This window comes from Scomber japonicus, chromosome 5 (genome assembly GCF_027409825.1).
Source record: "Scomber japonicus isolate fScoJap1 chromosome 5, fScoJap1.pri, whole genome shotgun sequence".
NCBI lineage: Eukaryota > Metazoa > Chordata > Actinopteri > Scombriformes > Scombridae > Scomber > Scomber japonicus.
The window spans coordinates 21,295,106-21,316,245 of record NC_070582.1 but is presented as its reverse complement, the minus strand read 5'-3'; the positions used below and the strand labels follow the sequence as shown (position 1 = coordinate 21,316,245).

At 39.9% G+C, this 21,140-nt stretch overlaps 2 protein-coding genes across 2 annotated transcripts in view; one reads left to right on the top strand and one right to left on the bottom strand.

The window, feature by feature from the left end:
• The window catches only part of itpr2 (inositol 1,4,5-trisphosphate receptor, type 2), a 55,256-nt gene extending 51,394 nt beyond the window's left edge, over positions 1 to 3,862 (bottom strand). Inside the window, 1 exon segment of the mRNA XM_053318855.1 lies at positions 3,530 to 3,862. Within this exon segment, the coding sequence (XP_053174830.1) occupies positions 3,530 to 3,621 (92 nt within the window). The 5' untranslated portion in view covers positions 3,622 to 3,862.
• A 4,216-nt stretch (positions 3,863 to 8,078) lies between these two features.
• plekhg7 (pleckstrin homology domain containing, family G (with RhoGef domain) member 7) lies at positions 8,079 to 20,026 on the top strand. The gene is made up of 17 exons (XM_053318858.1): positions 8,079 to 8,145; positions 9,064 to 9,853; positions 10,686 to 10,708; positions 13,101 to 13,219; positions 13,899 to 13,939; positions 14,252 to 14,353; positions 14,825 to 14,974; positions 15,217 to 15,312; positions 15,570 to 15,668; positions 16,053 to 16,166; positions 16,596 to 16,770; positions 17,755 to 17,870; positions 18,209 to 18,296; positions 18,388 to 18,467; positions 18,575 to 18,728; positions 18,965 to 19,062; positions 19,769 to 20,026. The coding sequence occupies exons 2-17, from the start codon at positions 9,203 to 9,205 to the stop codon at positions 19,877 to 19,879; spliced, it is 2,217 nt and encodes a 738-aa protein (XP_053174833.1). The 5' UTR covers positions 8,079 to 8,145; positions 9,064 to 9,202; the 3' UTR covers positions 19,880 to 20,026.
• The last annotated feature ends 1,114 nt before the right edge of the window (positions 20,027 to 21,140 follow it).

Genomic DNA, 21,140 nt, shown 5'->3' with positions numbered 1-21,140 from the left:
AAACTGGTTCAGTCAATTCAGGACAAGACTCAAACTAACCAAACCATGTTTACATATTTGAGATAATCTAGTGTAAAAGGACACTGTGGCCTAAAAGTAGGTTTAATGGCTGCATGTAAAACCAGTTCTCTATGCAAGGGCAAGGGTCACAGTGTTTCAGGAAGTCGGATGTGTTGTTTAGGACATACATTGTTTCCTCACAGCTTTATGGTTGCAGAATGCTTTAAACAAGGGAAAATGGTGCTTTAAACCTGCTAAAATACATTCTATGATACCCGCTATGAATTTCTATGCAAAAGACACCATATCATCCGACTCCCTTTATCCCATTTAAACCAAAGGCCAAAGTGAACAAGCATATCCATTCATCCCATCCGGTGAGGAGAAATATAATGCACTGCACAATTCCCCCAATTCATACAAAAGCTGGCAGCTGAAGTGAGCCAAGCAATTTCCTATTTATGCCACTTTATCAGTGTCTATTCACAGGCTTTGTATTTCTCGAAACTCTGTATCAAAGTCAGATCTAGATGAGAAACAATAGAGTCCAACAGGGAGCATTATCAAGTGCAAAATAGCTAAACAGGAAGGCTGTCTGGAAAAGTCCAACAAACTCATAAATAAGTAACCGCAAGTCCGCACAGAGCCAGGCCTGCAGTTCAAAGTGGGGGGGCTTTGACGACGCCTGACACTCACAGCTTGTCCAGTTTGCTCCGATAAGCGAGTTAAACATGAACCAATGATAAATCTTACAGGCTGGACTCAGGCAAGCTAATTATAGCTCCTCGCTTGTGCTGAACGGACTGAGACAACAACACAGACAAAACGTACAGCATGTAATGCAGTACAGTTGTCTTTCTAAAACAAAGACAAGTGAAGAATGACTCATCAGTTAAAAAAAAAAAGAATGCGTAAAAGAGTAACTGCATGCTTCAACCTGCTGATAAAGCAGACCAGTAATCTAATTGAGTCATACATTTCCTCATTAAACGTATCCTGTTGTCATTTCACTTTTACAGAAGGTATACATCAATGAGAACATTTTAATTTAATAAAAAACAATAAAACTGTAATAATTTATCCTTTATCTTATCTTATTATGTGCAGTACTACAGGTCTGAAACATACAATGTAACACACAAAAATATTATTGACCTTCCTGATAATGACAGCACAAAATCCAAGAGGTCAAGGGCACTAATGGCTCTGGATCACCCAAATGACCTTACAAGAAATTAAAAAGGTCATTTGGCTTTGAGTGTTTGCCATGTAAGGTGTGTGAGGAACTCAAAGATTTAATGTTAGCTTAGGCAAACAGAGGCATTGTAGCCGAGGTTACATTGTGCTCACAGGGGTTTTGGCTCAGGGAGGTTCCTGCAGGCTCTTTGCTTTAGATACTGCCACTCTCTCTGGACCTCAGTAAGCTCTGGCATGGCACGCCCCTTGATAAAATACTCAGCGCTCCTGTCAAACTACATGAGTTATTGAATTGTTGATAAGAACTTTGCTGCTTTGCTTCACAACAACAGGAGGTGTGAACAATTGACGCTGTGCACTTCTGGATTTTGACTTTTACAGACAGTTTTACCGCTGCTGCTGCTGCTAACATTTGCATTGGCACAGGCCTTATCCAGTTATAGGAGCTTATAGGAGTAAAAAGGCATGTTGACTGTATGCACTCTTGCAGATAGTGAGTTGGTGAGTGTCGCTGTGTACAACCAGGTTGTAAGTCAAGGTAGAGACATCTTTCAGCTGCCTTTTACTTTTATCCTTCACAGCACACAAGGTATTGCAGAGGAGACTTCAACAGGGGAATGTACCAGTTGTTGTCAAATAATAGTTTGGACGAACTAAAGAAAGAAAAAGTAAAGATAGTGAGAGTGAGAAACAGACAGACTAAAAGGGAGAGGATGTGGGTGGGGCAGACTCATTCCTAAGGGGCCAGTCGATCTCTCCACGCTTGTTCTGCAGGCTCAGAGGCCAGAGTGCACCCGGAACCACCGAGGCGTTTCACCTCGCAGTGAGGAGGAACTGCAGCCAAACAAACTGCTCGTGGCATTTTTTGTACTGCTATGTGGAAAATGACCAAATGCAAAGCTGTTTCCATCACACCTACACAAGACACTGAATATGTTTATTACCTTAGTGCTACTGTTGTTTTTTTGCTCATCTCTGTCTTTCCTTATGTTACTGCTTATGTCTGTCTGCTACTACATTATGGCAAAACTCTTCTGTTATTCAAGCTGGTATGTTATCTTGTTCTTGCTTTGCTGAACCATAACTTGCTCTGCTTGTACTGCTGCACATGTCTGAGATCTGCTTTTATTGTAACTGACATTACATTTATTGTTTTAATCTGTTTCTTGATTCTCACCTGGTGACTGTGGATGAAAACTACACTCCTGGCTAATTTGGAACATTTACAGTGATGTTAATTAATATTGACAGTCCTTGAGAAATAAACTGAATAAATAAATATATAAATGAAGTCATTCAACAACTGGCTGTTTGACTGTAGGAGCTATGACACAGAAAAGATAAATTACTCACATTTCACACACAGTTAAAATTTTCCATAAATAGTGATGCTTTTCACCATCTTAAGGCCCCTCAGATTCTTCTTGTGACTGATTGTAGGGGTCCTGACCCCCCAAACCTAAGATCTGATCTCCAACTATCTCCCAAATCAAAATGTGGCTCAGAACACTTTTTAAATTGTATTTGTCTCTTTCTATGTAATTGTTTTGCTGTTACATTCTGTGTTGATGCCTTTTACGATTCACGTAAAGCACTTTGATTTGCCTTGTTGAAATGTGCTATACAAATAAACTTGCCTTGCCTACATGATATTATACACTATGGGAAACCATAAGGACACTTCAAAATGTGTGTTCACAAGGTTTAATCGTTTGCTCGTATAAATACTAAAACTCCTTCCAAGATGATCAGAGGAGAACTTTGAGGTCACTAACCTTACATATAGATAAAATCCAAAAAATGTCTGCACATATCTTGTTGGATATGCGCCAAATACCTTAGAAACTTCCTGCTGTACGTGAGAAGGATTGAGCAGCAGGAGTGACAGACTACTAAATCATAACCTGTCTCAACAACTTGAAATGAATGAAGCACCAGTTACACCTCACTCTTCCTTCATTTGTGCTGAGGCCCTCCTGACACCTCCTCATGCAGCCCTGTAGGTCCACGGACCTTACTTTGGGGGACAAAAAAGGGTATGATTGTTACCATTTCCACTTGTCTACCTGGGTAACACGCTGCTTTGCATTCCTGTTACATTTGCGTAAACGTGCACGAATTTCCTGAGAAGCAACACTTTGCGCGCTGGCAGGCCGCAGGTCGCGCGTTAAATTCAGATTTGAGCAGTTTGCAGTGAACGTATAGAGATGAAGAGGGGGGACAACTCGTGTCATATGTGAAGTGAAAGTGATTAAGATTGTGCATCTGAGAGGATTAATCCATATTGACTCCCCAGTGAGTAGAGAATGAGAAGCAGACAGGAGGAACATACCCCAAAGTACTGATGAAGCCATTCACCGAGCCTTCCGCGTACAGAGACACAATGTCTCCAATGTGAAGAAAACTGGATCTGTGCTCTGACATTTTTTGTTACTAAAGAGTTGCTAAAAATGTGTCCTGGATTTCCATTTGACTGGTACTTCTGTTCGGGTGAAGTAAATCCACACGTTACAGCGCTTCCAGTTCAGCAGCAGTCTTCATTCTTCCACCTCTAAATTTCAGCCAGTCGATTCAGAAAAAGCGAAAGCGCAACAAAACAGCGAACTGCAGGCGATTTTTCTGTGTTTTTAGACTTATTCAACTTCTTCCTGTATGTCACACAGACCCGGAGAGGGCTCTTCTTCACATCCACTTCAGGGGGAGGAGACTGCTGCTGTCAGGGCTGTGAGCAAATTCCTTTCAGAGACATGTTTTCATTCAGAGCAGGCCTTCAGAAAAAAATACTCATTCATTTAAATGACTTACTTAAGAGTTTTAAAGTCAAATATACACCACGATAACTTCATATTTGTAGTGGTAGTAAGTCCATAAAGTAGACATGCTGATAGATATCAAAATGTATAAAAACGTCTGCTCAGTAGACCACAACAGATGCAGCCTACTTGTTTTTGTGGTCCACAGTTATTATGAGATGGGTTTTCAACAATTTAATCTCATAAATCTTTTTTTTTCTTATATTATATAACATATTTTTCCCTGATTTATTCAAATGTCTATATCGTGAAGTGCATATAACAACAGCATTTCAGAAAACAAATCAATCCAAGAAAAAAAAAACAGACAACATATCACAAAAAAATCAACACAACTCAAAGCAAAAAGTAAGCAACTATTGTCTAACTTTAAATATTTGTGGAAATTAGATTTTTTTTTCAAATCAACAAAAAGGCATGAGCTTTGCAGTGGGCGGAAAGGACAACACACTAGTGGAGATCATAAATCACACTTTAATAGTCTGTAAAACAGTGGACACATTATTTGACTTTATCCAAATGAGCTAGGTTGTGTGCTTGTTAGGTACTCCCTTCACAGAAACACAATGATTGGTAGTGAATCAGACTTGCAGCTGCATTTACACAGACAGGACACAAAACAGTAACCATGATAGGAGCGAGACTTCTAAAACAGACAAATCATTTGTTTTACAATTAAGGCTGCAACTAATAATAACTTTTATTATCCATGCTGATCATTTTCTCAATCGACCTGGTCTATAAAATGTCAGAAAAAGAGTGAGAAATGCTTGTTTTAATTTCCCCACAACTCTGATGAGATGTCTTGTTTTATTCAACCACATGCCAAAACCCAAAGATATTTAGTTTACTGTCATATAGGAGTGTGAAAAACATCAATCCTCATACTTAACCCTAACCCGGAACCTGACAATGTTTACCATTTGTGCTTGAAAGTGATTACACAACTAATCAATTAAGAAAATAGTTGCCAATTAATCTTCTGTCAATCAGCTAATCAATGAATTAACTTATCACTGCATCCCTAAACATAATGACACACAGATGTGCAGTTTATTGTAATAAATACTTGGAGGGCAGGTCGAATGGAAGACGGTTAGGGCCAGGTGAAAAATGTATTGGAGTCACTCCCATATTCACTCATTCACTACTCCCTATATAACACTAATAAGTTAGTAGAGTAGCTTTCATATCTTTAAAATGTGGAGCATTGCATTGTGGGATTGTTAGCAGAAAGTAGTGTACATGCCAAGTACTTTACTTTTTTCTCTCCATTTTGGAATATTTGAGGGCACTATCTAGTGGAGATATGTACACTCAGCGTTCGGACACTCAGATAAAATGGTGGTGTGTAAATGTAGAGCACTAAACAGTAAATAGGGAGTGATACAGACACAGACTCAGACTTCTGACCCTGATTTTTTCACATGTGGCCCTAATCCTTTTCTACTTCTTCCATCTGTGAAATGTTGCTGCATTTTTCTGTTTTGTGTGTTTTGTGAAATATGATTGTTTTAATGACATCTGATGAGTTCTGACCATTAAAAGTTTCCATATGCCTTTATGATAGCAATAAAGATGATGAACAGATGAAAAATTCATTGTGAAAACATGTGAAAGGAGGTATGGTGGTGCAAAAAGTAATAATATTGCTAATTCTAAGTGTATAGAGAACAACTTTATATACTAGAAGTGCTGCTGGAATTTTTGGCTTCTTTAGACATTTTTCCCTTCTTCTTGCACCTTGGAAGTAGCCTACTTGAAATTATGTCAGAAAGTCGTAACTCCTTAAACTTTATTGATTTCATTCATTAAGTGGAATAAATGATGAAGAGGGGCATTGAGGATCATAATAATTAGCATACTGTATGTAATATGATGACTGTGGTGGAGGACATTAAAATGTACTACCTGTATTGATACACCAGGGGCCGCTGGACATCACTCCTCATCCTAAGGGTTCAGGCTCAGCTGCAACGTCATACAGGCGATCTCATCATCTGACCTACGTCGCCCTCTAGTGTTCACATTATTCACCAACGTGTGATTCAGCGTATACTGTATGTGACCATGTTTGTATGTCAAGTAAAAACAAATGGACCATAAATGGTGTTTTCATTCAGGTTCCTCAGGGTATTCACTCAGTCTGCAGGTCAGAGACAGTGACACACATTTGAATTAAAAAAAAAAACTCTATGAACTCTATAAACTCTAAAAACTATATGGTACACTATATGGCCTTTATGTAGGCTACCATAGCCCAAATTCCTGCATAATGTTATACTCACTTCTGTGAACCAGAAAAAGAGCCTGGAGTCCTTGGAAGAAGAGTTATTTTTTATAGTTTAGTATTGCCTCACAGATGCTGACCTTTTTATGGTGTAAAATGATTTAATGTCTTCACACAAATGGGTTTATGTCTGCCTGGAAGTAAAATGTTAACTGCCCTGGTGTGCATATAAAATGAAGTCTTTAACAGTAAATGGGAAGTTAAAACGAGAACAGTACTTAAACAGTTGATCACATGTACAGGAGTGCTGGCTTTGGTGGAATAGGCTATAATTAAAGCGATGGTTCAGCGTAATTTTGACCTGGCGTCATATGCACCATGACGTCTATCTAAACACCGCCTCAGCCCTTTTTAAAAAAAATTTGGTCGCAAAACTTTAAACACAAGAGCCATCAGCTGAATTGCTTTGTACAGGCGCTAATGGAACCAAAAGTGTATCTCGTAAATGACCCCACTAATAATGCCTGGATTGTTATCAAACTTCTACAGTAGTACAAATAGGGTCTTTACTCATAAATTGATGCATTGGAAAGTTTGTAAGTACACCAGGAGTTTATTAAAATAACACTTACCTGATGGCTTTTACTCTGCTGCTACTGCTAAAGCTGTAAACATCATCAAAATCTCTCGTGATCACTGAAATGTGTGGTCACGTGAGATCCTGCATAGAGCAATATAGATACAACTGTTGGCATGTTGTCCTATCCTTGATGTCTTCTGCTGTACTCTGCTTCTTGCTCCTTCTTCACTACTACTACTAGTCTCTTCCGGCAATAGATGTGCTCTGTGCGGGATCTCGTGTACTTACAAACTTTCCAATGCATCAATTTATGAGTAAAGACCCTATGTGTACTACTGTTGAAGTTTCATAACAATCAAGGCATTATTAGTGGGGTAATTTACGGATACACTTTTGGGTCCATTAGCGCCTGTACTAAGCAATTCAGCTGATGGCTCTTGTGTTGAAAGTGCTATATAAATAAAGTTGAAGTGTGCTCTTTTTAAATCCTGTTTTATTTATTTTGTTATGAAGTTTCTAAAGCGCTTTGGATTGCCACTTTGTATTGAATGTGCTCTAGGCCTATAAATAAATTGCATTGCCTTGCCTGTAATAATTCAGAATGATAAAAAAGAGGACAACAAACAAAGCATATTACTACAGTGAATGTATACTATAAATCTACATGGCTACTACATACTATGCTTAATGAAAGAAAAACAAATTGTGGTAAACATGTGGTTATATAGTTAAACAATCCTGAATGGTATTGGTTAGAACTACTGATTAAAAGACATGTAATAAAAGGATTTGTCTATAAAAGTATACAGACTCATTTATCTTTATATTACACTGCTTTTTGTTTTGATCTCCTATGATACCACTAATTAAAAGATAAGTAGCCCATGTGATTTACTTTTATTAGACTTCTTATTGTGTGTGTGTGTGTGTGTGTACTTGGGTGGGTGTGCGCGCGAGCGAGCGAGAGAGAGAGAGAGAGAGAGAGAGAGAGAGAGAGAGAGAGAGAGAGAGCGCGTTGGCGTTCCCATGCAGTCGCACCTTTCCAGCACAGCTCCACTCCCTCACTTCTCTCCACACCTATCTGTTCCCTTTTCTCTTGTCTGTTGTCATAAAGCCAAACACCAGTCTGCAGGAGACTTATCCTCCCTCTAAATCTCTTTCAACCTTACATCTGAGCCTGGCTTCTCAGTTTGCCTCCGACACCACCAGGACTGCCCCCCGCCTCCTTCTCCTCCTCCTCCTCCTCCTCCTCCACCTCCACTCCCCCGGTCACACTTCACTTCATCGCCAGTCGGTAGAGTCGTTGCGGAGCACTGGTGGTGGATGTAAGTAAACCAGACTTCTTACATTTTAATGAGACTCTTTCTGAGCCAGGTGCTGTTTCTCTTGTCACATGTGATATCCAGTAGAGTTCGTAGTCTGAAACGTTACAGGTTGTTGTCGCATTGTTTCTTCTCTTGCCAATGTTGCCTCGTGGATGAGCTCGCGTGGCTTTGAGTAACTCATATTGTGATCTTGTTTTGTTGAAAGCGACCGGAGAGTATCTTAATTAGATTGCCAATTGAAAAGAAAAGCATCAAAGAACTTTCTGTGTCACACTACGCTGTCAGTACTTAAATGAACAAACTGTGCAGCTCCATATCGTACTTGTCTTATAAGTAAGGAGGCACTGCTGTTTAGTTCTATGCATTATGAATTATGTTTTATCATTTCATTCCTCATTTTTCTAATGCTAATATACTTATATCATCCACAAGGCGTATGCAATATATTTATATAGCCTACAATATACTTAGTTTTTTATTTTGTTGTAAATTAGTGTCGTTAGTGTAACACTGTATGGCTTTGTTGGTTGATTGCAGCTGAGTGTGGAGCTATTGTCCAAGTCAAAAAATATTTATCTTATTTATTTACCTAATCTTACACTGTAATACATAGTTCCGTAACATCTTTCTTTTGGTTATTAGGATCGGAAAGTCCACCTGTTTCCCTCCTACACACACACACACACACACACACACACACACACACACACACACACACACACACACACACACACACACACAGATGTGTTCAGACTCACAGAATTGAACTATATCTTTGTAAGGCTACTTCACTGCCAACCAGCCATTTTCAACCCTGTTCAAATCCCCTTTTAGAAGATTAGTGGTACGTGTGTGCCCAGTCTGCTTCGTTTTGCTTGTGGGTTTTGACACGTTTTCTACTCTTTTTTTTTTCCTCAGAAGCTTGAGAGGCGAATGGTGTGATCAGTGTTGGAATGCAACAAGATTATCATCCGACCTTAACCCAGAAGAAGCAAAGCAACCACACCATTGAACCACACGTTTTCTGATCTTGCACTACAATGACTTTGAGTTTAAAATGTCTACATCACTGAAACATGTTATTCTGCAGGACAAAGGCCAGGATGTTGAACAGAAGTTGGACTGGAGTTACATTGAATGGGTTGAAAATGAAGTTGTCACCACAGGTGTGGTGAACGCACAGACACAAACGGATTTGGGGGCCTTTGAGCACAAGGAGTGTCAGACCAGCAACCCAGTCATAATGCACATAGATCTCACACGGACGCACTCTAAATTGAGACATTCATCCCTGGTGGACACTCGTGGTTTGGTTGCACCTTTGTTCCAGTTTGACCGGCAGGCTCCCGGCCGCATCTCCACATCTCCCACCTTAAGGAGGATGAGGAGCACCCGACGTCCTCTAAATGATTCCAGGGATCCTGTCAGGATGGGGAGGACACAGGAGGGGCCGTCCACTGAGAGTACGCCATCCACTATATCCCCCCTGTCCCCAGGACACAGAGTCAAGTCTCCTCTTGCAGCCAGCCCCCTCTCTGATGGAGAGATCTGTCATGATCTTCAGTCCATTTCATCCTCTGGTCGACAGAGAACAAGATCACATAGATCAAAGACTTTTGACAACGGTTTTGCCTCCACGAGGCAAGAATGCCACAGTGCTCATCCTACACTTATGAAAGAATTTGGATTTCCTGATGGTGAAGTACAGGTGAGCTTTTAATTGTCTCAGAGCATTATTTTAACTAAAGCATGTCTGCATTGCAAGGGAAACATGCAAACTGCTTCCCACCATCACCTAGAGCCATGTGCTGATTTTTTTTTAATCCAAAGCCTATAAATTAAAATGTTACACATTCCTTCCTTGCGGAAGCCCTCTATCCCTCATTCTGCCTTGCCTCCTGTGGTGGTCATTCACAATGCGAGCTTTTGACAGCAAATGAATCAGCAGTTACATGCACTGACAGCTCTGACCAAACCCACTGCTTGCAGAGCCCTGGGAAGTGTTCTCCTTGGGCCCCTATTCACCGCAGTCAGCAGTCACCCAATAATGGAGGGGTCAGTGAGCGATGGAAAAAGATAATGGGGAGATCTATTCATCAGCTCCTGGTATTCAACCAGGCACATTCTCAATAAAGTCCCGACATTCTCCTCAGATATCGGAGGCTTTTGAATCCAAGCGACCACTTAAAGCACTGACTCAGATTTGAACGTCTTTGAAAGTGATATAGTGGTGTCGTTAGCAGTAGGAGGTCTGAGCATACTCTGTTTAATGCAGAGCGTACAGTCAGACACTGTTAATATGGCATGTAAATAGTATAATCACAGCTTGTGATACTTGAGAGCATCAAAACCTACTGTATGACCATTCTTTTCTTTAGATTATAAAGTGATTATACTTGTTTATACACCCAAAGCCAAAGAAGTTAATAATTTCAATGAATTTATTGTAGATTATTATATCATTTCAGTGAATAGTGGTGTATGAGTACAGAAATGTTAAAGTTTTACATGAACTGATGCAGTGTTTTCCTCTTTTACAGGAGAAAGGGCATTACCATAATAGGTAGGTCCACTTCATGTTGCCTTGCATGTTGTCAGAGTAGTTTGAAGTTTGTATATCAGGAATGTAGTCAAATTTTTTCCTGTATGATAAGCTGGACTACAGAGCTCACCTTTGTTTTTTGGGGGATTTTTTTCATCCCTTTGATTCATCTCTGATTTGCATGATCCATCGCTGCTTCTGTCTCCTAAACGTCTATCAAATCATCTCATTAACACAAAAACTTGAGCTTTAACATTTTGCCTTAACATGCAGAGCACCTTGCTATATGTGCTTGTTGGACACCCGTGAGCAAAGATGATTGGACCTTTCATTCAAGGAGCCCCATTGTGCATTCATTGTCAGTCATGTCGTTGTTAATGAAGCATAAGCTTGGTGGGTTAAGTTTTGAGAGTCCCATGGTTATGTATGGGCTAGACAAACCCTCATTAAGGCTGTTTTCTCTTACCGCCACCCACACCCCTCTTAATGGGCTGCTGGGCTCTTCCCCTCACTGGATAATTAGGCAGCTATTGTCCCTGTAATTACACCCTGGCACTGTGCCTCTTACAGTGACCGGGCCCTGCGAGCCATTGGTTGGGACAGTTTTGTTTTTGAGCATCATTATTTCTCTCGTTGTGCATGAACAAAGCGCCCATTTTTACAAGTGCTCTCGGTGGCAGAGAGGCTGACACAGAGAGAGCTTTCGGAGCAGCCACTAAGCAACAGGATGTCATTGTGAGGATGCTGTGAAATGAACTGCACAGAGGCACTGACCTGGTTTAGAGCCGTAATCGTGCCTTTCTTTACTGTCCTATTAGCCACGCATCCTCCGCAGTACTCAGGTACGGCTGCTATGGACTACAATATGTTTTACTGTTGATTCAGCACTGCCCCCCTATACATTGATCTAGAGGGAGGGGGGTTTGTATAAGTTTACCAGGAAGAACACAGTCTTCGCCAGCGAGAGCAAGGAACAATTGGTTCTTTCACATTTCAACAAAGTAGTCCTGAAGGAAAACGTACCAGGTTACCACTGTTCAGCTGCAGACTAACTTATCCTCCAAGTGTACAGGTTGGCCTATATGTGCACTCCAGTTAGTCATAGTTTGCTGTTTGTGCAACTGAGCAGGCAGCAGAAATTACTACAAACTACTTTTACTTGTACTTTGTAGAGGAAGAAAATACAAAGCATTACAAAGTTTTAACATACAATAATAGAAAAAAACAGTACCAGCATTGTTCCTCTTGCTTGTACTTCTGCTCGACTTTATTGTATTGTTAACATAAACAGAGACATTAGCCCTCATGTGTAAGCCAGGTTTCCTCATGGCCTTTTCCAAACCTTCTTTTAAATAATGTGTAATTATTTCTGCTTCATTGGTTGTTTTTCTATCTACTCTAAACTGTTCTATTAACGTCAAGACCCTGAAAAATTTAGAAGTGAAACCACAGAGCGTATACTCAGGTCACTGACCAGCTGTCAATCAGCATCAGTTTGCTGAAAGTGAACCTTACCTTTTGTGAAACCAGCCTGTCTGGTTGCTGTGCACCTTATTTTGCTGACTGCAGCCATGCTAAAACACTAGAAGTCTCTTGTCAGCTTAGCATTGTTTGGATTGTGATTATTGTGATTAAACAGCCACCATTCAAGTTTTACTACATTAAGAATCTTTTTATTCTTGTAACGAATGAAAACATTAACCTGACCATGCCTTTTCTAGATATTCAGTCCTAATACTTAATATCAATCTCTCTAAACTCTATAATATCTTTGAATTACAACAGGCATGGAGTAAAATTTTTGATTTTCACACGTTAATGCTTATTTTAAATTTCAGCAGTAATCCTTGAGATACAACAGCAGAGGATAAGTCGAAACACTCAGAACAGTAGCAGCTTGAGCTTTGCCTGAGGCTAAAAGGCAGGCCTGTGTTTTTCCAGCCGCAGCTATGGCTTGGTCACCAACTATGAAAAGAGACAAAGAGGATTATCATTGGCACACAATGACAGCTCACCTCCTTCCACACAAATAGGATGATCCATTAATCTGCAGCTATCCACATATAAGCCAGACACATAATACTTGTCCTTCATAAATTCTGCGACTTGTATTAATCGCCAATTTGCTGCACAATGCAGATGGTATTTCAGTGGTATTTCAACCATGTAAAATGACAGGAGGAATTCTGTTATTTCCTGTGACTTACAGTAAGGCTATTCTCTTGGCTGTACATTTACAATAGAATAATAACAATTCTTGTTGCACTGGATCTAAGATACCCAATGGGGCTGTTTTTAAAATGTCAAGCACTGCTACTAATTTACATCTTAGGGTGTTTCCAAAAAAAAAAGTTTCAAGTGGAGGATCTCATGACGTTAACCCTAACCCTAACCCTGCCTGCTATGTCTTCAGGCTGCAGGAGAGGAGGCGGAGCTCTGTGGTTGTCAGCTTGCCAGGATTGGATGTTTCACCAGGAGACCTTTTTGTATCCAATGGAGTTGCTGACATATTGAACGGGTCCAACTTCTCTGGTAAAATGATGTATTGTGTAATATATTTAAATTCTTGTATATGTTGTTTATCAATCGGTGAGCCATGTCTCTATCAGTTCTGGCAGAACACCAGTGATCCGCCTGTTGTTAAGTGATACATAAACTGATTTATCTTCCTTCAGTCAACATATCATTCGATGAGCAAAATGACCTTTTAACAAAACGGGCCCATAACAAGCAAAGTTAGCAATCACCCTGTAACTCATCAATCAGAGCAACGTGCACATTGACATTTGGTCATGGCCCGCTCTCTGTAACAGAGGTTCACCAAATAGTAGTGGTAGTTTTGACCCTTGACCTCCAGTCAGGAGGGCTAGTAGCTGCAGCAAGTTTTAGTTTTCATTCTTGAATTTTAAATATTTGAGCTTTAATATTTGGCACTTTTAGAGTTTTAATAAGATGCACTTTGTTGCACAACTTTTTCCAGGCAAACTTCAGTTCAATTTATATATAATCCATCATAAATCTTTAACCAGTCATATGTGTAAAAATAACAGCATATTTCACTTCCTGTAAGTCGTGTGCTCAGGTCCACCACAGTTTTTATCCCAACACACTGATCTGTTTGTTTGATTCTAATCCCATCTGTTGGACAGCATTCTGCCTTGTACCATTTTTCAATAATCAGTATTTTATGTATGTCATTTTTTTTTTACAGATACTAAGAAGTTAAAGTGGCCTTTTTCAAGACGTAGTACGGTAGGTGGTTGTCTTTTGGTGGTTGCTGTGTGTGGCTTCATGCCACCAGAGTGCTCGTGGTTTGTTTTGATGTACTTTGTTTTAGGAGTTGGCAGTTGGTTTGGACATTGTTCTCTGACCCACTTCTCAAAGCAGATTAATTTGTTTCCTCTCATCTACAGGGTTTGTAATTGGTAAACACTTGTAATGCGAAACTTGAGCCAAACTTGTTAATTAAGTTTTTGAGCATTCAAGACAGTTATGTGGACAAATATTTGAACAAAATCACAACTATGCACACATATCTAATGTCTCTATTGTTTCACCTTTCAGACTAAAGGGAAGTCACACATAGGCACTGTGTCAGATATAGAGAAATATCTCTCAACAGTACAGATTCCAGACTGGAGAAACCCTGACCTTCAGAAGTATAAGGTGAGAACTTAACACTGTCAGTAAAACCCCTTAAGCATTGTGGTTTTTGTTGTGTCAATCGTGTTTGTTCTGACTGCCTGCAATGACTTCTAATCCAAGCAAAGTCACAGACTGAACTAAGAGATCCAGATTTCCAAAACAAACAGGATTCAATATTTAACTTGTGGCTCAGAAATAACAGAACAGCAGTGAGAGGGAAGCTCCTGCAACGTCTAAATGACACAAGTTATGCAAGAACCAGAATTTCTAGGCAGTAACCTGTCATCCACTGAACACATGTGCATAAACAAACTTGGCACATGCCTGACTGTGTCAGGATGGTGGTAGGAAGTTTACAGTCAAAGAATATACAGTTATTATACGATATAAAGGAAGATAAATGTCTCATTCCTCCCCTTTTTTTGTCTATCTTAGTAGTTTTTCCTTTACTGCCAATCAGTGATTTTTCTGTTTCTATCCCTTTGTATGTAGGACTACTCTCTGTCAGAGTTCCTGCGGGACCAGTCTTCCCAGGTGAACGCCGCCTCTGACCCTCAGGGCTTCAAGAGACAAGAGGCTATCTGGGAACTCTTCACTAGCGAGTGTGTTTACTTCCTGGATCAGCTCATGGTTCTCAAAGAGGTGACTCTGTCCGCACAATGTCCATGCACAGGCAAATATGCACAAACAAACATACCACAGGACCACAAATAAAAAGACCAAACCCAAATGAAACCCAACACCTGATGTTTGTCTTGTCACTGATCCCTCATGTAAAAGTCTTTTCAAGTTTTCCATTCTTTACAGCCATGGATTAGAAATTGTATGCCAGCACAACAGATTGTCTGAGCCCATTCTCTTTCCGACTTCTTTGTTGCATTCAGGTGTTTTTGGCAGCACTCACAAACCTGCATGAGAGGAACTGCCTGACTGATGTTGACGTGTGGAGGCTGTTTGCAAACCTCAACGAGCTTTGCCTGGTGAGACGTGATGCAAATAAGTAACAATAGGCCTGCTAACTTTGGATGCACTATGTAAATAATATAACAGCAGCCATCATGCTATTGAAATAAGAGTTCATTGTGCAGCGTCATAAGCAAAATAAGAACATTAGGAATTGTTGTATCTTCATGTAGCATCTATAACACCATTCTGTTCTTATGTAATGATCTCACTGTAAGAGTGTTGTGTGGCTGTGTGGTGACACTTGACACTGATTGTTTTCTGCTTTCTGCAGGTGAGCTTTGGTTTCTTGAACAACCTCCTCCGTGTCATCAAGGACGCGTTGGAGATTACCGAGGGTGGCGGGCCCACCCTGCTGGAGCTGCTGGGCAAGGCTAGTATGACTCATGTGCAAAGACACAGTGACGGTGACACACTGATTCTAATCTGCGCACAATTATACATCCAACGGTTAAACTCAACTAATTAGACATCGGAGACAAAGGAAATCTCTTATTTTCAGTTAGAGACTGGTAAAGGCTGCTGGATATCCAGTATTTGTTAAACTAAAATGTTATTAGTAATCAAACATTAATGATGGATTATATATAAATATAAATGAAGGCTTTTTATGAATGGAACATATTATGTAAAAAACATCTTGTACAGGTTCAGTCAAAGGTTATATTTTCTTCTTGCTTTTTATGATTTGTTTATTTGCAGCTTAATAGCTGATGTGACCCAGCAGTGTGTGTATAACACTCCTATCTGTTGGCAGGCTTTCCAAGAGAGCATATGCCACTGCCTACAGAAGTACTGCCTCAATTACTCCACCGCTCTGCTTTATCTGGACAGCCTGAAGCCAAGAGAGGACTTTGGATCATATGTGAAGGTACAGTAGGAGAGTCACTGAAAGCAACTAAATTGTGTGTGTGTTTGTTTGTGTGTGTGTGTGTGTGTGTGTGTGTGTGTGTGTGTGTGTGTGTGTGTGTGAGTGAGGCAAGGACACCGTGTACCTTGACAACACGGCAGGCAGTGCAGTGCCAAGTATGAGAGGACATGCAGCAACATCCCTGCCTAACAGCAAACAACCTGTTCAGTATCACTGAGGCCTGCCAAAGAGAGGAATGTGATCATTTATTCCCTGTGTAACCTTTCCTGTCATCCATGCTTATGAACCTGTTTGGAGTTTTGTTGTGGTTTGGTTTTAGATATCATTTTTCTTCTCACGCTTTTCACTGCCCATCCCCCCTTTTTTCTTTTTCTAACAAACCCTGTGTCGACCCCTAACCTCCTTCTTTTTCTTTCCTCTTCTCCCCAGTGGTGTGAGAGGAATGAGCAGTGCAGGAGGCTACAACTGCGTGACCTGCTGGTGGCACCGCTGCAGAGACTCACCCGATATCCGCTCTTGCTGCGGAATATCGCAAAGAGGTTTCAGACAGAGGAGGAAACCAGAGGCCTGCAGGCTGTAGCAGAGCAAGTGGACACATCTATATGTGAGCAGCACACACCGCTTTCCCGTTAATTACTTTGATTTAAATGAAAAAAATAAAACATAACTTGAAGAGGCCCATATTTCCACAAAAATATGACGTAATGATGCTCTCTACCACCTTCCTCACCAGTACACTGCTCTTGTTGATTAAGCGCTTATTGTTGCGTGGCGAGTTATGTGACTTTAAGCATTTCACACGGATCTTGTCAGCTGCTGATGACAAGCTGAACTTTCTTTTCTGCTTCATGTGACAAACATTTCAGCGATGTCATTCAGCTGATCAGGGCTATGGAAGTGGTTTACAAACATTTTAAGATCCAGGAACAATGTCTACGCTGGAAATGAGGTTATCTCTGTCAACACAGAGAGACCAGTTGTGTGTGTTTTACCTTAAACAAGTTACATGCCTTTGATGGCAGCCAGGAGCCCTGACCGGTCATTCTTCACTGCGTGTATCAGCCTGTAGACCTGTTGCGGCGGTTTACTCTGTAACTAGATGGACAGGCTGTGGGAAATGTGCTGCAGTTGCACACCATCACAGCCTATTTGTTGTACTGAATAAATAAACTTTCAGAGCCACACAGCGTTGGCTCACAAATCTCTAATTATATACTTTCCCATAGCCATTAAACAGGTGCGGCAGAACTGGGGAGTTGGTGTGACAAGAATCATTTCTCTGCTCTGATGAGTAGGGCAATATTTCTTGGGTGTGGGGGATATTTACTGTAAAAGCTGAGTCTGTTGTAATCTCTGTCTCACGATACAGTCACACCCATGATTCGTCAGGCAACTATCACTACACAGGAAGACATGAGCCACGTTGTTACACTATGAAGACTTTTTTATCTGTTATTTGAAATAAAGATCTCAAAGATCTGTAATACTTCCTTAACAAATGAGCTTTTTTTAGCAATGCATTCCACTGAGTGTTTTTTGTCTGTTTTTTGTCCTTCTTGACTGAAATGGCATCTCTGTCTGTCTCCAGGTGATTTAGAGGGAAAGGTCAAATGGCTGGATAACTACCAGAAAGTGAAACAGCTGAGAGATGCCCTGGTGTGGCTGCCTGTTTGGGAGAGAGACAAACGTGCCTTCGTCCCAGAGGTCTGTATGATTTTGGGTGTTTGTTAATATATTAATAATTAAGCCTTTGCGCGTGTGAGTGTTTGCCATGTTGACAAAGCAAAGGATTAAAGTCACGGCTGTGCACAACACTTCAGTCATTTCTATTGTGCAGATGATCCAATCATTTACCTATCTGAGAGTGAAATCAGATATCAAAGTCCTCATGAAAAGAAAATGATTTCCGATTATTTACATTTTACAAAGCCGCGTGTCATTTACTGTTACTATGGTTTCAGAAATGTAAATGTTGAAATATCAGCTTACTTAAAAGGTTGAAAATTCTTTCTCCTCGCCTGATTGACTGCTTCTCTTCTCAGAATCTGAAGCATCTTTTGAAGGCTGTCACCCTGGAGAATCTCATTTCTCACAGGAGCCTGCTTCACGAAGGGAAACTGGTGCTCATAGGTTTGTAAAGTTGGAACCGGTCCAACAGACTTTACGTTACCGCTTACTTTTGAACACAATCTGACATTATCTCTCTTCGGTTCTTTACCAGAGAACACAAAGATGATCGATGTCTATCTGTTCCTGTTTGACGAATTCCTGCTGATCACAAAGATAAAGCGAAACAAGAAGGTATGTGCCTCTCTGGTAGATATTCACTACAGAATGAGGCATCATCCCCCTAAAAACGTGTTGTAACTTCATTACACTCTATGTCCCCTCTACCTTGTCCTGTGCAGCGGTCTATCGGTCCAGAACAAAATCCTCTGAAGATGCCGCAGCACCTGGAGCTGGATCAGCTGCTGAAGGAGGGATGCACCTTCACGGTTCTGGACCAGCCTGTCTCTCTGGACCGACTCCAGCTAAAGAACATTGATCAACTTAATGCCTCAAGTAATAAAAACATTAGTACCATACACATTGTTTATTTTATACCTTGTACACCTGCAGAATGCTTCTTTACTGTCATATTTGATGCTGTTATGATCACCATGGTTTATTTTTCACTTGTTTATTTTTCTGCTATCAGAGAGTGACTGCACTGATTAGAATAGGCCACACAAGAATAACCAGTATTGTTTGTTACAGTCATTTAATGGAAGAATTGTTATTTTCTGCTTCCCTCATAGCATCGGGGCTGCCTCATTCTTTCATAGCCATGCACCAGAACCGCTACCAGCAGTGCATAGGTGCATTCATCCTGCAAGCTGCGTCAGAGGCTGCCAAGGTAGAACACTTCAACTGTCAAGTTACAAAAGACATGCTGTCCAATAACAGATGGCCAAGCACCTTCATGAGAATAATGAATACATACAACACAGATGTGCAAAATGATATATAGATATATTTTTTATATATTCAAATTATATTCTGACTAATGTTTATATGAGACTGCAATGTTAACACAATCACAGAAAGGGTTTTTATTCTTGATTATCTTTTTAAATATCTCTCAATACACTGTATGTAGGTTCAGTAGATTATCAAATAAATCAATTCTTAATTTATACATTAGTTTAGAGTACTTTGGACGCTCAGTTATTTATAGACATGTGCCCACAGTTTCCTCTTCCTAAAATGTTCATGGTTTGTATCTGCAAGTAGTAACATTTTTAAAAATTGATGAGCTTTTTCATATTAAGTTAGTTATTCTTGAATATAACAATATAATTTCCAGTAGAGTAGCGGTTCTAACGGTCCGTTATTTGAGCCTCTCTGTAAATGGAGGGAAATTGTTAAAAAGTCACTGAACAGGAGTGATTGTGCATATATGAGGCTGTTTTTAAGCTCTATAGAAAAGTATTGCTAATGGCTCTTGTCAATACACTTTACAAATGACAAAGCAAATTGAATAATCAGAATTGTCCAAGGAAACCATCCTAACAGTAAACCTAATATTTCTCTTTCTGAAAACCTTGGTGTGTGTTTTCCAGCGATTGTGGATGTCAAAGATAGAGGGCGCCATGACGGCACTGCTGAAGCTGGACTCTCAGCAGCCGCGGGTCAAGGGTTACTCACTGTGGCTGGAGTCTTCACAGATATGATCATCTCAACCATCCCTACTGTCAATGTGCACTTCACTGTCCCCCTGAAGTCTTGTAAATGACTGTTCTAGCACTAGGATCATTTTGTATATTCATTGTTTGCCTTGAGAGGAAGCTGCTGCAGTAGTATACAATAAATATTGTGTAGCACAAGTTGTTCTTGAGTGTTTTTCATTTTTAACCCTTCACATACTGTTTATATTCTAACCCTTCACAGTATCACATAATGATTAAGTCTCTATAACAACCTTCTGAACCACTAATCTATTTTTCATTCATGAATATCTCATTAGTCACTAATAAATGGCTGGTTAATCCACAATTAAGCTTTGAGAGAGCAGACACAGTATTTTTTTAGGTTTCATGTTATTTCTTTATAGAGAAAACTCACAATCACTGTCCTATGTTACCTAAAACAGCCATCATGATTTTAATGACCTTTGAATGGTGATTTTTGAACAAACATAGGTTGAATTTAACTTGGAATACTCTTTATAGGAAGTATGTGTCTCAGATGCACTTGCAAAAAAACTGAAATATTTCTATTTGTCTATATTTTGGGTCACTTAAGGAAAGGTCTTAACATTTCAGACTAAGAACAATGTTTAGGTTGTTTTCAACTGCTCTCAAATGTAAAATGTAAGTGTACACGTTGACCTCAACAGTAAGAGTTAAGAGCATCACGTGATTTTAAAGAATATCACACTGAAAAAGTGCAGTATGCTAATGATGATCATGTGATATCATCAAAAGATTCAGAACAGCTATGAAATATACCTTGAAGTGAGATTTTTTCATAATTTTGGTTGGATGAATGGATGGATTTTTTTCTTGGTCAAGAATGAACTTCAAACCTCAAATTCAAGGTCTTACTTGATGAATCTCACAATTAAAATGTATTTATTCCAGAAAGATAAGATGAATTTGGCTGCTATATATATTAAAACATACAATGCAAATGACTTAAATTTAGAAGACTTCAATTCTTAAATTCATAAACTTTCCTGGGTGAGTCATTTTTCATGTCTGTAAAACAAAAACACCACCAAGAAAATAGAAACATACTGTCGGTTTTATTTAGGTTCGTCATGATGCTGAATTACAAAAAAAAAATTAAAAAAACAAAATCAACTGGTGCATGTGAACATAAATGCCATTTTTATGTCGTCCCTTCAGGTGGACTGAGGTCACCCTGACAGTGCATGGTGTGTGTCGCTGCTCGCTGCTAACAGTGAGCAGCGACTTACAAGCAAGACGTTGG

Excerpts from the sequence above, each read along its gene's own strand:
- plekhg7 (XM_053318858.1), top strand. The coding sequence starts at position 9,203 with ATGTCTACATCACTGAAACATGTTATTCTGCAGGACAAAGGCCAGGAT. Across the intron at positions 13,940-14,251 it reads CTTTTTCAAGACGTAGTACG|ACTAAAGGGAAGTCACACAT; the intron begins GTAGGTGGTTGT and ends TTCACCTTTCAG. Across the intron at positions 16,167-16,595 it reads ACTTTGGATCATATGTGAAG|TGGTGTGAGAGGAATGAGCA; the intron begins GTACAGTAGGAG and ends TCTTCTCCCCAG.